General features: G+C 42.7%; 1 protein-coding gene across 1 annotated transcript; it reads left to right on the top strand.

The window, feature by feature from the left end:
- The first annotated feature begins 529 nt into the window (after positions 1 to 529).
- LOC139740499 (chromobox protein homolog 3-like) lies at positions 530 to 15,142 on the top strand. Its single transcript, XM_071651091.1, has 5 exons — positions 530 to 658; positions 9,594 to 9,775; positions 10,090 to 10,270; positions 12,406 to 12,542; positions 14,252 to 15,142. The coding sequence occupies exons 2-5, from the start codon at positions 9,594 to 9,596 to the stop codon at positions 14,379 to 14,381; spliced, it is 630 nt and encodes a 209-aa protein (XP_071507192.1). The 5' UTR covers positions 530 to 658; the 3' UTR covers positions 14,382 to 15,142.
- Positions 15,143 to 15,575: the final 433 nt, after the last annotated feature.

A 15,575-nucleotide genomic window follows, 5' to 3' on the forward strand; every position in this document is an offset into this window, starting at 1 on the left:
ATGCAAAGAGGGCCGTGCGATCTATGTTGCAATTGCGCCCTCTCTTGGCCCGGCACGCTTGATACAAGTGCAGGTGGCGTAAAAAGGAACAAAAAGTTTTTGTCCCGAGTACATTGTACAGACACAATGTACTAGTACTGCACCCTGTGTGCGCAAGCTCGGCGAAGGAACGCCGTGTGCGCGCGTATCACGAATCGACTCCTTGCTCCGTCCATGCGCTACGTACTCGCTATTGGAACTGTATGGCACCGCTGCAGCAAGCTGCCACGAGCTTGTAAGTGTGTGAGTGTGTGTGTGTGTGTGTGTGTGTGTGTGTGTGTGTGTGTGCGTGTGTGTGTGTGTGTGTGTGTGTGTGTGGTGCATGCATGGGGGATGTCTGTGCTGATTGCGCTACGCTGGTATAGAGTTCTACAACGCACGTACAAGCTGCACTATCAATACATTATACGAGTACCAGTATACTGCATGCATATATAAACACGTCTTGCACACCGCGAACCCGGGCTCAGCAGCACAACACAGGTTATGAATGTGGGCCTATTCAATGTTACTTGTCAAATTGTGCTGAATCTGCCTTACAAAAAAAAGTTGAAGGTTTCCCGCGCCGCGCTGCAATTCCAGAGTTTCTGACGATTGACGAAGAGAAGTCGGTGTAAAGGTATGAAAGTTGTCTTACTGCTCTGCTGTGCTGTGTGATCGTCATGTAATTTTAAAATTTATTTTCATTCACTCAGAGTGTCCAGACTCGGGATGCAACACATGGCGCGTGGAACCGTAGCGTAGGGTAGCTGTCTGTAGCGTTTTCAGCTCTCGTTGAAATGGGTCAGGAGTCTAGAAAACAGAAAGTAACTAGAGTCCCTAGGTCTAACGTTAACGTTAGATTTTAACATTGTAGCTAACCATGTTGGAAATACTGTAGAACTAGCTAGATATTTATAGATAAAGTCTCGCTTGGGTCTAGATGTAGTAAATTTACTTAGAGCCGAGCCGAGATCTAACGTTAAAGAATAAAGATGCAGGACATTGTCATTGACAACCCGTTGTAGGTTAAAGATAATGTTTTGTACATTCTCTGTTGCTCTGCTCTCAGCAGCGTGCACCATGCTCTCAGCCTTTGGGGTTTTTAGACACTTGTCTCTCTTGTTGCTGCACTACGACTGACATGAACCACAGTCCGGGAAACCCGCTCATGAGGACCGCCCCCGCGTACAAGGATGGTCCCTCCTCATGAGGACCTCCCCCCGCCTCATGAGGCCCCCCGGGGAACGCCTCATGAGGCCCCCCATTCACTTCTTATTCATCTCACATCTGACGTATAAATTGTCGCAACTTTGCACGGTGATTTTTTGTTACACACACATGTCCACTATCCATGATGAAAAGAAGAAAAAATCCTGTCTGTTTTTTTTTTCAAAAATCGAGTTTTAATCAACCGATGCAGAGCGCCCATCAAAACACGGGCGCCAGCGCGTTCGCACAATGCAAAACTGCGGCACCTAGCGGCCCACCACGGTTTGCACTCCCACCGTTCACGAACGATGACGTCATGTCACGCTCAGTGCACTGCACTCACCATGCCGTTGATCCCTACCATAGCAGACGACGGCAAGCTAGTATCGGTTGATGATCAGCTTGCTATCGCTTTCAACTATGAAAGGTTTTTCCTCATTGGTCGGCTTGCTCTCCCACAATGCCTTTCGAAAATGACATCATCGCTTTCTTCCATTCATAAGCTTTACGTTGATACAATGTACACCTCCGTGGCTTATTGGAAAACGACGGAGATTTTCCGTATAATTTCGCCCTTTATTATGGAATTTTCCGGCAATCTGTGCCAGGAATATGTCATCAAAGGAGTAGTTTTGGTCATTCATGCAATTTTTTTTCATCCTCGTGGTATTTTTTGATGGATTCTAGAGTGATTTATCTGTGTTTTGATACTACTTTTACCGTGTGCGAGTATGTGCAATGTATGTGCGAGGATGTTTGAAGTGCATAGATCAATGTTGATAATGTTAGATTTCCGTAGCGAGCAACCTACCCGATACCAGCGGTGCGCTGCGAGGCTGTTTGGGTACATTCAAACTGCTTACGAGAGCGAGATAGCGTGCTGTGACTACACGCGCTGTGCATGTAAGCGATGCAGCGAGCGAGACACAGTGCTCACAATACACATGGCCAATGCAGTCGTGGCTCAGCCAATCAGCAATGAGGTAAGACCTGGCAAGCGCATCGCGGAGCGGAGAGAGCCCGAGAGAGAAGAGGCCAAGATATTTTTAGCTCTCTCATTGCTGCGATCGCACAGCCGATTCGATATTCTGTACACTATCGGGAGTTGAGTGGTGGAGCGGCAGGCATTCTCGGTGGGTTCGGGGCGACATGAATTATGCATATCGGGGATCTGCGCTTGCGCTGTGTTGACTGAGGCGCTGCTTAAACTGTGTGCATGGCCTATGGCAGCCAAGCCGTGGTGCCAGGCCTGATCCGACTAAATATTTTCGATGCTTTTTTCTGCGGCTCTCACCTCTCCGCGCACGAATCAGCCTCGTGAAGCTGAAGTCTGACATCTTTTTACACAAATTTGTAACGAGAAAAATTAAATCAGTACTAACCTGATCTTGTCCATATATTCCAAATTACTATTCCACACTGATAGAGTAGGTGGGTAGATGACATACTCCAGTTTGTTAGCAAAATAATCACTTTGTAGGTATGACGAGTTCACTTTCTTCGTCAATTCCGCCCACGATTCCGCCGCCCGCTTACCGTTTGTGCGCTTTTTCTGGAATCATCCCGCGACGCGACGTACGTCGCATCACATCACGCATCCAGCACATACCAGACTGGTATATGCTGACCTAACGTTAGATTTCTACCTGAATTTATGAATTATAGAGTCTATTAGACTGTCTACTTTTCCATGATTCATGAATCATGATGACGCTCAGAATATTAGAGTTAGACAGTAAAAAGTCAAACTCAAAGACTTGTATTTTTGTCATTTAGATCAGAGAGCCATTCATAAAGATCCCATCCTAAAAAGCCTGATGAGGTGAGGAGTTCCATGTGATGTAACATTACTAGAGGTTCTAGATAGTAAATGGTAGGTTGTCAACCCACCGACCGCGTCTATAACGACCGACCGCGCATTATTATGGCATTGCGCGTACAGAAAGAAAATGTACGCATGGGACTACGCGCAACGGTGTTCGATTCTTCACTGGGCTACGCTACCGAGTAAAATGTGGCGAAAACAACTAAGTAACGAGGGGGCGTCCCCCCTCCCATAGTAGGGAGTTTTTTTTTAATTATTAGCTCATAATGATGCGATCTGGTGCATGCTTAAGTCAATATCATTCACTTATTTTGAATGACAAAAGGGAAATATACCTTCAATTGCAACTATCACTTTAATCCTTTGAGCTATGCTCCTTATTCTTGGCCCAAGTTGCAGACTTCACCCGATGCGTGAGAAAAATGGGTGCCATGCGTGATATCGTGAGACAGACCCTAAATGCTGGAGTCTCACGCAGAATGCGTGAGACTTGGTAGCTCTGTGTGTACATGTGTGTGAGATTTCGCGTTGGGATGCATGCAGTGTGTGTGAATGTGTCAACGTGCGTGTGCGTGATGAAAGCTCTTACGGTACGTCAGATGGTTGCTCTAATGCCCTTTCCTGTGCGGCGTGGCGTGATCGAGCGCGAGCAGACCCTAGACAAACAGGGTGCTGTATGTGCATTGGCACACAACGAAACGCAACGAGTGATAAACTTCCGTGCTTCAATCATGATTTTAAATGAATGAATTTTGCGTTATATCTTAAGCAGGAAATCGCTAATTATCCTATTGCAGAGAACATATGTCCACTTGTGGCCTTGGCAAAATTATTCTGTGAAGTGATATTAAAAAAGCCAAAATCTTATCCCGATTTGTCAGTCTGTAAGTGTTAATTCCGTCTACACAGTTTACCGTTTTACGAGCCGATTTACGGGCAGCCACTATACATGGACACACACACACACACAAGCCTCGCCCGCGTGGTTGGTTTGTGCGATTTGTGATGGGGTTGGATCGGGATGGATGAAGAGGCATGAAAATATTCACGTAACTGTTGTGGCAAGCTGGTGTGAGCTAGCATGTTCAAAATGGAATCTATTATATCACAGACTACTGCCAACTTTCTCACACTTTGAGCCATGATCATGGCTATTTTCTGTGATGCAACATTGTATATGTAATAATGTACAGCTCGATAATTCTGCAGCGGAGCAAAGGAACGTGAAATCGCGATCGCGCAGTGTTCGATGCATCAGCTAGTTGTAGCTCCGCAGAAGTGCAGTGAGTGAGGCGGGCTTTTAGTGACCTTGTCACTTGTCAAATGGCGTTCCATACAGCAAGAGAAGCTCGCCAGCTGCTCAGTGCATGGTGGGTCATGGGATATTACCTTGGCATACGGCGAATGAGGTACCGATAATATATGGCCGTAAAGTGCACAATTGCCTTTTGTTGTACATAGTGTATCTAGTTGAGTGACCCGCACCTCGTCATAGTTAATGTTTATGCATGTTTCAATCACATTTTGTCCCTAAAATTCTATGAAATTCCACTCACATACAGGAAAAACGCTGAAGATTCCAATAGAACCACAATTTCATTGATCGATACCGGAAATTTGCAGGGATCGTCCTCAGACGCGAACAGTGCGGAATAGTTGTGTGCTAAGGAGGAAGGGGCCCGTAGCTCGTCGCCCATAGACAAAGCATGTAAATGACGTGTGCAAGTGACCGTGATGCTACCATACAAGATAGACAAGCATGTAATAGATGCGTGCGGGTGCCCGTGACGATACTTGTAACACATATTCCTAATATGAATTTCAGATTTTCTCGAAAAACTGCTTGTTTTTCACCACAGTTTGCTTGTTTGCTTGTTTGTGGTAGCCCTGCCAAGTTTCAAGTTATGATACTGAACACAATCCCCGGCATAAATTTTTGTTCAGTGCCAGGGCCAGTGGAGCGTTTTCAAAAGTTGGGGGGGGGGGGGGGGAACCACGTCCGGTTTCATGAGCTATAACAAGCAAAAAAAAAGAAAAGAAAAGGTCTTCAGCTCATCTCTGCCCTTCCACTTCCGGGTTTCTTCTGCTGACAAGCAAAAACACAAAAAAAAGGTCTTCAGCTCATCTCTGACCTTCCACTTCGGGGTTTCTTCAACTGACAAGCAAAAAAAAAAAAGGGTCTTCAGTGCAAAAACATAACCTTGCAGCGCTCACACTTCAAGATCTGTATCTCTTTCTTTTTAGTCTTTTTAGTGCCACTTACGTACTTCCGGGTTACAAAAAGTGGGGGGGGGGGGGCCAAAGTGATGACACCTTACAGCTGTATGTATTCCTTTGTATGGTGTACAAAAGGTGGGGGGGGGGGGGGGGCTTAGCCCCCCGGTTCCGACGGCCATGAGTGCGCTTGTAACAGTTTTAAGCAGAGTGACGGTATATTAGGGCCCCTGACGAGTTGCAGGCACCTCACTATACCTAATGTTAGAGTAGGGTGTCTGGAGTATATTTCTAACTTTTGAAATTCTTTCAAAAGCCGATTATGAACAATTTCATATGAAAGACAATTATGTTATTAAGACATATTTCAAATTTCATGACGAAATGATGATCCTATCTCGAGATATTAAGCTTTGAAATTAGGCCAATATTAGACTTTTTTCTCGCTGAGAACGAGCAAAACACGGCACAAATCATGTTCACAAATAGCACTGAGAAGCTGCTTGAGCATGCGGATCTCGAGCGAGAGGTTAAAGGACAAGTTCACCTTCATAAACATAAGGATTGAGAGAATGCAACAATATTGGTAGAACACATCAGTGAAAGTTTGAGGAAAATTGGACAATCGATGCAAAAGTTATGAATTTTTAAAATTTTTGTGTTTGAACCACTGGATGAGGAGACTACTACAGCTTGTGAGTCATATGCGTACACCAGTATAAAGAAAATGTAAAGAAAATTCAACATAATTTCACTTTTTTTGCATAATAATAGAGCACTTGACTTGCCTCTTTCTAAAGGCAGGGGGAATAATATTACCCATAACATTTGTCGGTAACGAGTCGGGGGAATGTGTACTTTTTTCAAAAGATGAAATTTTGTGAAATTCTCTTTATATTTTCTTTATATTGTTGTACGCATGTGACATCTAAGTTATTCACACACTGCAGTAGTCTTCTCATCTAGCGGTTACTGCACAAAAACTTCAAAAATTCATAACTTTTGAACGGATTGTCCAATTTTCTTCAAACTTTCAATGATGTGTTCTACTAATTTTGCTACATTCTCTCAATCCTTATGTTTATGAAGGTGAACTTGTCCTTTAATGGAGCAGTCAGCTAAAACGCGTAACCAGCGCAGAAGCCACTCCCCCTAATTGTGTTGTCATACCCGTGTGCACTAGCGCGCTGCGTGCGTTCGTACGTGCTCACTATGGTACATGGTCGTATCGCAGGCGTAGCTAGGCCCCACCGGTAAAATGCGGGGAGCTAGCTGAGCGGAGAACATCGCGATTTGTCGGCGGCACGGCGGCCAGGGCAGCCGGCGTGGCGAGCATGGTTCGAACAAAATGTAGCCAATTGTCGAGAGCAGGTGCAAGCAGCTCGCGTGAAATGTACAAGCTTTACTAGTACAACCTCTACAGGCTTGGAATTAATGCCACATTATCACTATTCGTTCGTGCATGAATGACCAAATACGAGTCTTCCGAAATCTTTTGCACGCCCTTTTTGTTGATCGGGTATTCATACATTTGCAGATTACCGCTACCACAGTAGTACAGTACGTACGTTGGCAAGCGGACATTCACAATCGACTTCTCCGTGCCAATCTAGACTCGAGTATCGCGAGTGCACTTTCGAAAAATAAATAAACAACGATAAGAACGTTACCAATCCACATAATACCGTAAACTAATACTGGTAAATAGAACTTTAGTAGAGTCTAGAGCTAGATGTTCTCCGTTTTCAAAGTGATTAGCCACGGTACGTAATTTGTGAGCGTGACTGTATCCAAATGTACAGAGTGCTATGTGTGATGTGTGCTAAAGAGCTATCGCCAGCGACAGCTCAGTTTCCTGCAGCTGCTCACTGATCTCGCTGCAGTGCTGCATGCGCGCATGCGATCCACACACACCGCAGCAGAGGCCATGTGGCAGACGCGATGCGTATTGAATTTACATAATGAGTGCCTTTGCGCGAAGTTACTATGGATTCTTGCGTACGAAGCCACGCCTAAAACGTTCGCTGTGACCAAAAAAATTATTGCAAGGGGTGTCTTCAAGGCAATATCCCCACACCTAGGCGTGGAACTAGCGAAAAACTAACCACACCATCGGATTCAGCATATCCTCAACTACTACATTGTGTAGCATGTCTCGCGGCGATACAAGTACCGAAGCAGACGCTGAGATATGGGGATAGATGTGCTTCTATCGATTTTTACATCAATTTATCGTCGGATTCATGTACCGCCCTTCTGATAGGATATGGAGAAAAACTTCCTCTTTCATATGATACCAAATTTGTCAGGATTCGTTAATGGCATGGTCTGGGGATTTAGCAATACAGGCGAAATTTGGCTCAAAAATGCTGGGTCTAAACAGCGTAGGCGCGCGGCTCCATTGCGTTCTATGGGACTTGCGTGTTATAAGATAGGGGCGCGTTTTGTTCGACACCCTAGTTAGAGTACAACCCAGGGCCAGAGGTCCCAGTTTGTGGCATGGTACCTATTTCTGGCAGGGGCACTATCATTCATCAATAAAACAGGTAATGAACATCATGTCTGCTTAAGATCTAGCGTGAGTCCCACAGGAGTCACAAGCGTAGGGAAGTGACACCTGATTGGGCCTTTTCATCGATGAACTCTGAGAGCGCAGACCTCCGCCAAGCAGCTACATCAGTACTTCATTTCCACCGATGATCTTGCTCTTCCACAGAGATTAGTGATTTCCACCCATACGTACCAGTATGCGTGCTGAAAAATTGCCCAATTTCCCAATATAGAAGCCTTTGTTATGTCATTTAACCTTCAGCTGCGCGGCGTGCCTTGCCCTAACAGAAACTAGAGCATGCACTTTAGTGCGCGCATAAAAACCTCAAAAATGCGCAGCTTGAACTCCCAAGTTCATTGACCCTACCTGCCAAAATATCAAAAATCCTTCATAAAATCCATTAAAAAATTCCGGATCACTTGTTCTCAACCTTTCCTGCAAGTTTCATCTAAATCCTTGCACAAATTTTTTAGTCATTTTGCGCACAGACAAACAAACCAACGGTAATGAAAACATAACCTCCTCCCTTGGCGTAGGTAATAAAACGGCCCCTGCCACAAATAGGTGCCCTGTAGTTTACAAAGCCTGCTGCATACAGGGTGTTTTACTGTATCCACAATTTGTGCAATCTGAATTATGTTGTACCCTACTGAAAAGCCAATTTTATCACTTTCTGTTTCCAGTGATCATTAAGTTTAGACTTGTTGAAGGCATTTTTAATCAAGGTAAATCAGAGCTGTATCAAGTGCACTGCCATGAAAATATCTTGCTTTGCACTGAGTTTGCAATACAACGTTATAGGCCTACATGTATCTTATACCCTACTGAAAAGCCAATTTTAACACTTTCCAATCAATTTCTAATAAAACGGACCTGAATTAATCTTCAGATACAAGTCTTTATCAATTGATTTATCAGATTAGTGTCTTTGCACAATTTTTATTTTTGCATCTCAGTGTCTTTATTATACAACACCTATTTAGAATGTAGCTATCCAATTGGTCGATTGCCCATCACGTGACATTTAGTGAAAGGTTCTATTGCACGCTCTGGCTGTCTCAGCGTGCAATTTTGGTTCGACCAAAATGTTCTATTGCACGCTCTCTGGTGTCACAATAAACAAACATGTGCCGCGCGCACTCAACAATAACAAGCGCGCTTACAAGCGTGTACTTTTATCACTCATTTTTTGTAAACAACTTCGTTTCGCATACGTACGTACACGTGTACATACACGGTGACTGCGACTGTGAGGCTACTCATTCGTCATTCACGAAAAATGGTTGCCATTTCTGTGCTAAATTCAAGAATCTGTGAGTACCAAATCCGTCGACGTTCGAGGTGTTGTATAAAACAAATAGTGTATGGTCTTTACTCGTGCAATGGAACGAGATTTCGCACTCGGTGAAAGATGAGGCGCACTATTCAGCTCAGCTTCGCCTCGTTGTATAGAGCGCCTCTATCTTTCACCTCGTGCGAAATCTCATACCATTCACTATTTGTATACGGTTCTATTATTAGGTTGCACATTTTGTACCACTCTGAGTTCCCAAGTGAGGTGTGTACAGCTCAGAGATTTGTAAATTTAATAGCGAATTACTCAAGTATGTACTGTATGTGCCATAATATTTCGCAGTGTACGTATGTGCCCACGTATAAGTATAGAAGAAGGTGCTCTCCATGCAATGCACTTCCATCTGCACTGTATAAACCCATCTAGTCAAAGTTAATGAGTGATATCTTCACTGCTTTGTCTAACCCTCATGTCCACAGATGGGCAAGAAGCAGCAAAAGAAGCCAGAGGACGAAACAGAGAGCCAGGGAGAAAACCAGGAGGAGGAGGAGGGCGTCGAGGAGGAAGAGGAGGAGGAAGTGTATCAAGTGGAAAAGGTGGTTGGAAAGAGGGTCAACAAGGGAGTGGTCGAGTACCTCCTCAAATGGAAAGGCTATTCAGAGTAAGTAGCATTTGTTACATTTGCAGGGCTTTAATGGAAGCCTTAGGCGTGTTCTAAAATCTACAATGTACTTTGCAATGAGAATTTGGATATTGGTATTAAAAGGATAAGTAGAATAAATCTGTGTGATAGTGGTAATATTATCACTGGTAGCAGATATGTTAATGGTCATCACAGCAGCAGTTTATTAGTGTAGTGAGTGCCTGATAATATTTAGAGGTAATGGAATCTCATGTGAGCTTTTAAGCTGTCGTTTTGCTAAGTTTTGGTTTGATACCAATGTAACACCGTTTTGTCCGAACATTGCCTTTCAGTGAGGAAAACACATGGGAACCAGAAGAGCACTTGGAATGTCCCGAGCTGATCGAAGCGTACAACAAGAAAGCTGCACAAGAGAAGGCAGCCAAGAGGAAAACTACAGTGAATGGATCCTCTGGAGAGTCTGTCAAGAAGAAGAAAAAAGATGACCCAGCAGACAAGAGAAGAGATTCTGCTGTAAGTATATATGTGTACCATCATCGACATCCCGCCATAGAAGCTTTCCTCTTGGCATATCTGTAGGAAGCCCTTAACCAGATGACTGTGTGGTGTGAAATCAATGGGATGCATTCTATCTGAGCTGTGTGGGATCTGAGTAGACGTGCATATTTCTTCCATTTACCTGTGGTGTCTATTTCACATGCATATAGAAATATGTCACATGTTGTACACAGGAATAGTTCTCATGCATCAAAACTTAGAACTGGGACCAGGAGAGATATACATTCTACAAACAAATTTCATTCCGTCTCACTTGCAAGATGGAATTTGCATGCAGCAAATGATGCAACTTTGGCCATATATTTTTGCCTTCTTGTTTATGTGTTTGTATGAATCTTTTTCAGGCGTCCAATGTCATCTGGTGAAATGGTAAAAATCTTCAACTACTTTTTGGTTAGCAAGGGTTATGCTGTAGGCAATTTGTGCCAGGCGGTTTTTGGCCACTGAAAGTATAAAACAGTGTTGCACTCTGAAATGTTTGGCTTCCTGATACATCTACTTTTGCTTTGTGTTCAGTCCCCGCTGATCGAAACTTTTGTGGAGTATGCAGCTCGCATATTCTCACAGGTAATCCATAGACAGAACAAGGAACTAAGCATTGATAATATATTGCATTTAAGCTATCTTTTGCACAAATTGTGACTTAACCCTAACTAGGCCGGGGGGGGCCTCCGAGGCCCCCCCCCCCCCTCGACGTTTCGCGCGATATATCGCTGTCGCGAGAAGCTATCGCCGCGACGTTTCATGACTTTTTTCTTTCGAGTCTCCCGCATCTTTTGACACCAAATTTGCGACTCCCGGGTGCGCGGTTCCGAAGTTGCGCATAAATATGCACGTGCATGTCAGACCAAAAATTGCTCAAAAACGTGAATTTGTGTACAATTTCAATGCAAACTGTGTTTACAGGCAAATTTCATAAAAGCATGATTATTTTGGGGGTTTATTGATTAAAATCAATTAATAATGCATTTTCTCGTTCGGAACAATGTCACGCACAAATTTCATCGAAAAAACAATGAAAAACATAAAGTCGAAAAAACAAAGAAATACATAAGAAATTCAAAAAACAATAAAATACTTAGGAAATTTTTTCTGATTGTGCAATTTTTTTCTCTTACATTTGCTAAGGACACTAAAAAGAATATTTACACCAAAAATGTGCCTGTTTTGAGCTTTATTTAGTGATTTATACTAAATTGTCTGATTTCATGCATCATTATGCATAAATTAGCATAATTTAGTGTAAATGATAATTTTTTGAAAAAATTAACTTCATGGTACTTTAGATTACATCATAGGCAATGTGTGTGCCAATTTTCGTCGTGATTGCGCGGTCGATGGCCGAGATCCGGAGGGGGGGCCTGGGAGGCCCCCCCCCCCGGCTCTATCATCTACCTAAATAGCCCGGCCTAGTTAGGGTTAAAAAGCAATCTCACATAGTTGAATTTGCACTAATACAGAATCACAATGACGGAACAAGGAATATGCATTATCTATTTCTTAGAAGCAAAGTTATAGTGATTCGCCATTCTGGAGACTGATGATGATGATGATGAAACAGCATTTATGTAGTGCCATTTATCTTTAAAAACATTCAAAGGCGCCTGGCTCCAACAATGTGTCACACATCATTCACAAAGTTGCTGGAAAAGATAAGTCTTCAGTTCAGATTTGAAGGTATTGAAGCTGTTGCAATTCCGAAGCGGGACTGGTAGAGAGTTCCACAGACGTGGCGCAACAGAAGAGAAGGCTCTATCCCGATACATTTTAGGCGGGTATGCCAAATGGGGAACATGGAGTTATGTATTATATTACAGGGAGCAATATTTTTATGTGCTATTCTGTTATGTGTAGGTGGGCCAGGGGAAAGCATGACAGTAAATTTATTGCAAAATATACAAATTTAGTTCCGTGTCAGTCCTTAGCAAGCTTGGAATGTTATGGCATCGCAGTCAATTTGGTGTATCAGTTATTTCCATTTCTTAGGTGCACCTTGATTTTTAACTGACATTTCTCTTTCACAAGGAGTTACTTTCAAATAACGTGTTGGCATAAAATTTCATCCTGATGTGTGCGATATGGTGTCACAGAGCACTTCTGGGGAGAGCAAAAAGTATGGCGGCAAGCCAGAGGAGAAGAAGTACCGTGGATTCGACAGGGGCCTGACTCCCGAGAGGATTATAGGTGCCACTGAGTCCAACAATGAACTCCTCTTCCTCATGAAATGGTGAGTTAGCAAGGTTTAGTTTCTGTCCGTCCTGCTGAACATGTACATGCTCCTGGAATCGGGACGCTCAGCACAGTCAAGCCTCAGTTATCCAGCCATCACTTTTCCGGATCTCTCAGTTATCAAGATGTGCACTGGCACACGATTGTCCATGCATTTTCGGTGCAAGATACTGTTGCTAGAATGAGCTGAGGACCAAGATGAAAATGTATTTCAAGTGGTATTCCATTTAATTTGTGCATTATTTGAGTAATGAAACATGCAAATATCATGTAATTCATCATAGTTGTAAATTATTAATGCTTCATGTTTGTGTCCAACAGAGCTTGCTCAAAAGTGTCGTGCTTGAGCATATCTCGCTTATTTGGATGGACATCTGTTCGAACAGGGCAGGATAACTGAAGTTGTATTGAATATTGCTAGCTAAAAAGTGATGGAAAGATTGCTTTACCCACCCCAGGTCAAATATGTTCAAGCCAGTTCCACGGTATTGACAAAAGCTCATTTTAAAGGGATCGTATAGTTTTGGTTGAGACCTAATTTCAGGTTTCTAACATTTTTTGGGGAGATAATGAGAAACCTCTTATGAAATATGAAAGAGCATGTAATTCCAAGAGGAATTCAACATTTATTTGATGAAAATTGGTTTTGAAATGGCTGAGATATCCAAAACAGAGCGATTCTAATAACTGTGGGACCCACACTTTATTCAATCGCTTTGTTTTATTTATTTTTTTTTGGATGTGTCAGTCATTCCAAACGCGATTTTCATCAAATAAACTTTGAATTCCTCTTAAAATGGTATGCTCTGTACTATTTCATGAGTGTTTTCTTGGTATCTCGCAAAAAAGTCAAAAGCCCAATTCTCATCTCCACCAATACTGTACTATCCCTTTAAAGACACCAGCCCATTGTAGCTTCGTGTGACCTCTCACTGTCCACTGTGGGCCTGGTGGCATTGAATTTATGGTCACACCGTGACAGTTACCTAGTAGCTGTCACTCTCATCTTGAAAAAATCATAAGAAAACACTACTGGTCTGTTTATTAAGATCTCTGTTTAAGCTTTGAGCAATGGGCTTTTTTATTCAAGTTCGTAGCGTAAAATAATGGGACAAAGTATAAATGACCATAAAAATAAGAGAAAAATATGTATATCATGAAAAAATATTGGTCCGGGGTTAGATTCTTGCACGTTAGTGGAGAAAGTAAATATAATTCTCAATTTGGTGGTCAAGATCAATGATCTTCATCAAAAGTAAAGGAAGAGCTGTCTTCTTAAAGTAGATATAGTGTTTGCGTGATAAGTGTAGGCATCCAAGTCAACATACAGCATTTGAATTTCTCTACAGTAGTTGCATTTAATTGGGCTGTTTCCTTGTTATGCTTTCGCCACGAAGTGGTGCTGGAGGCAATATGTTTTCGGGTTTTCCGTACGTCCGTACGTCCGTCTGCGTTTGTTTACACAATAACTTCAGTAACATTGACTGGAATTTTACCAGACTTGGTCCAAGTATAGAGTAAGATGGGGCAATTACTTGATCAGGGTTTGGGTAAAATCGGCTTAAGGCCAATGTCATTTTGATTTTGTCTCTGATTTTGTGGGTGGGGGCTGGACACATTAATTTTGTCAACAGGAAAGTAATATTTAATATGTCTCTTTTTTCTTTTCCTTTGTTTTTTGGTTTTGTCTTTTTTTTTTCTGAGCAGGAAGAACAACAATGAAGCTGACCTTGTGCGAGCCAAAGAAGCCAATCACAAGTGCCCCCAGATCGTCATTCAGTTCTACGAGGAGAGGTTGACATGGCATAGCGAAGAGGACGAGGAAGAGAAGAGATAGAAAGTGTCTTTGAATTTGTGTGATTGTATTTTGTCTTTTTTTCTAAGTCTGCTGTCAGTTGGATGCCTATTTCATTGATTTCGTGTTGTCCAGTGAGCGCAAAAATAGACCTCTCTCTCTCTCTCTGTAAGGATTCTAGAAACACGCATCTCGTTTCTGCCAGTGTGAAGAGTGGTGAGGCCTTCACAGACACAAGTTTCATGCCCCACCCATTCTGTGGCTGGTTTCATGACAATTTCATGGGTATCTCAAGAGTCTGGTGTACCTCGTGGCACTGTACCTTTAAACACACAGAGGGTTATGTTACAGAAAAAGGTGTGCAAGACAGCAGAGTATCCAAAGAAGAAATTGGAGGGTTTAATGTGCCTACAGGGAATGCATTCTGCTACTTATGGGCAGTTTCTTCATGTCACCCCTTAGCCCTCCTAACACACGTGCTTTGTATATACAATTTTTTTTTTTGTCCGCAACCATTTTATTCCATGAAACGGCGTAGGCAAACAACATTCCATGAGCATTGGGAAGGAAACATTATGAATGTCTCTCTTGGTGTGGTTTTTTTTTTTCTGTTCTAATGAATGTGTTGATTATGAATTCAAATCAATTTCGCCTAGATTGGATGAGGGATGGTTTTTCTGCGAATATAGATTTTTGTGCAAGACGTTACTCGCCATGATGATTGGTTGTAGAAAGGAGGCTGAACTGGATGAGAAGAAGTGAGGCCAGGAGACAGCAGACAAGACAGCATAGTTCTATCTGAAGATCAACAATCTCCCCCACCCCCCCACCCCCCCCCCCAAAAAAAAAAATGCCTTCCTTGTGTACAGCAGTATTTTTGGTCATTATGAATCAGAAGTCCTGTGCTCTGTGCAAAGTGTATGTTTGCCATTTTAGATGTGAGAATGAACCCCAACACATGAAAAATGATGAAGTTGGAGGTTGACTTTGATTTCTTCAATTTAGTCCTGTCAAATACATGCATGCGCTTTATCGGCTTAGTCTTAAAAGTTCAAAAGACAAAAAAATGGAAAAAAAAGCTCATCCCAAATAGGTCAATTCATGCATTTCATTGGCTCCATGGGCATTGAGGTTGTATATATGTTTTAACACTTGTATTTTCTTACTTAGTAATTTGTGCTTGGTACCTTGTAATTCGCGGGAAGTGACTTATGGACACATGTTGCTTTTATCGCA

Source organism: Diadema antillarum, unplaced genomic scaffold, assembly GCF_040938485.1.
Source record: "Diadema antillarum isolate AM-2024a unplaced genomic scaffold, OU_Dant_1.0 seq00000855_RagTag, whole genome shotgun sequence".
NCBI lineage: Eukaryota > Metazoa > Echinodermata > Echinoidea > Diadematoida > Diadematidae > Diadema > Diadema antillarum.

What these genes read in the sequence shown, in the direction of transcription:
- LOC139740499 (XM_071651091.1), top strand. Translation starts at nt 9,594, where the DNA reads ATGGGCAAGAAGCAGCAAAAGAAGCCAGAGGACGAAACAGAGAGCCAG. An exon ending in AAATGGAAAGGCTATTCAGA is followed by an intron (nt 9,776 to 10,089) that starts GTAAGTAGCATT and finishes ATTGCCTTTCAG; the next exon opens with TGAGGAAAACACATGGGAAC. An exon ending in CTCCTCTTCCTCATGAAATG is followed by an intron (nt 12,543 to 14,251) that starts GTGAGTTAGCAA and finishes TTTTCTGAGCAG; the next exon opens with GAAGAACAACAATGAAGCTG.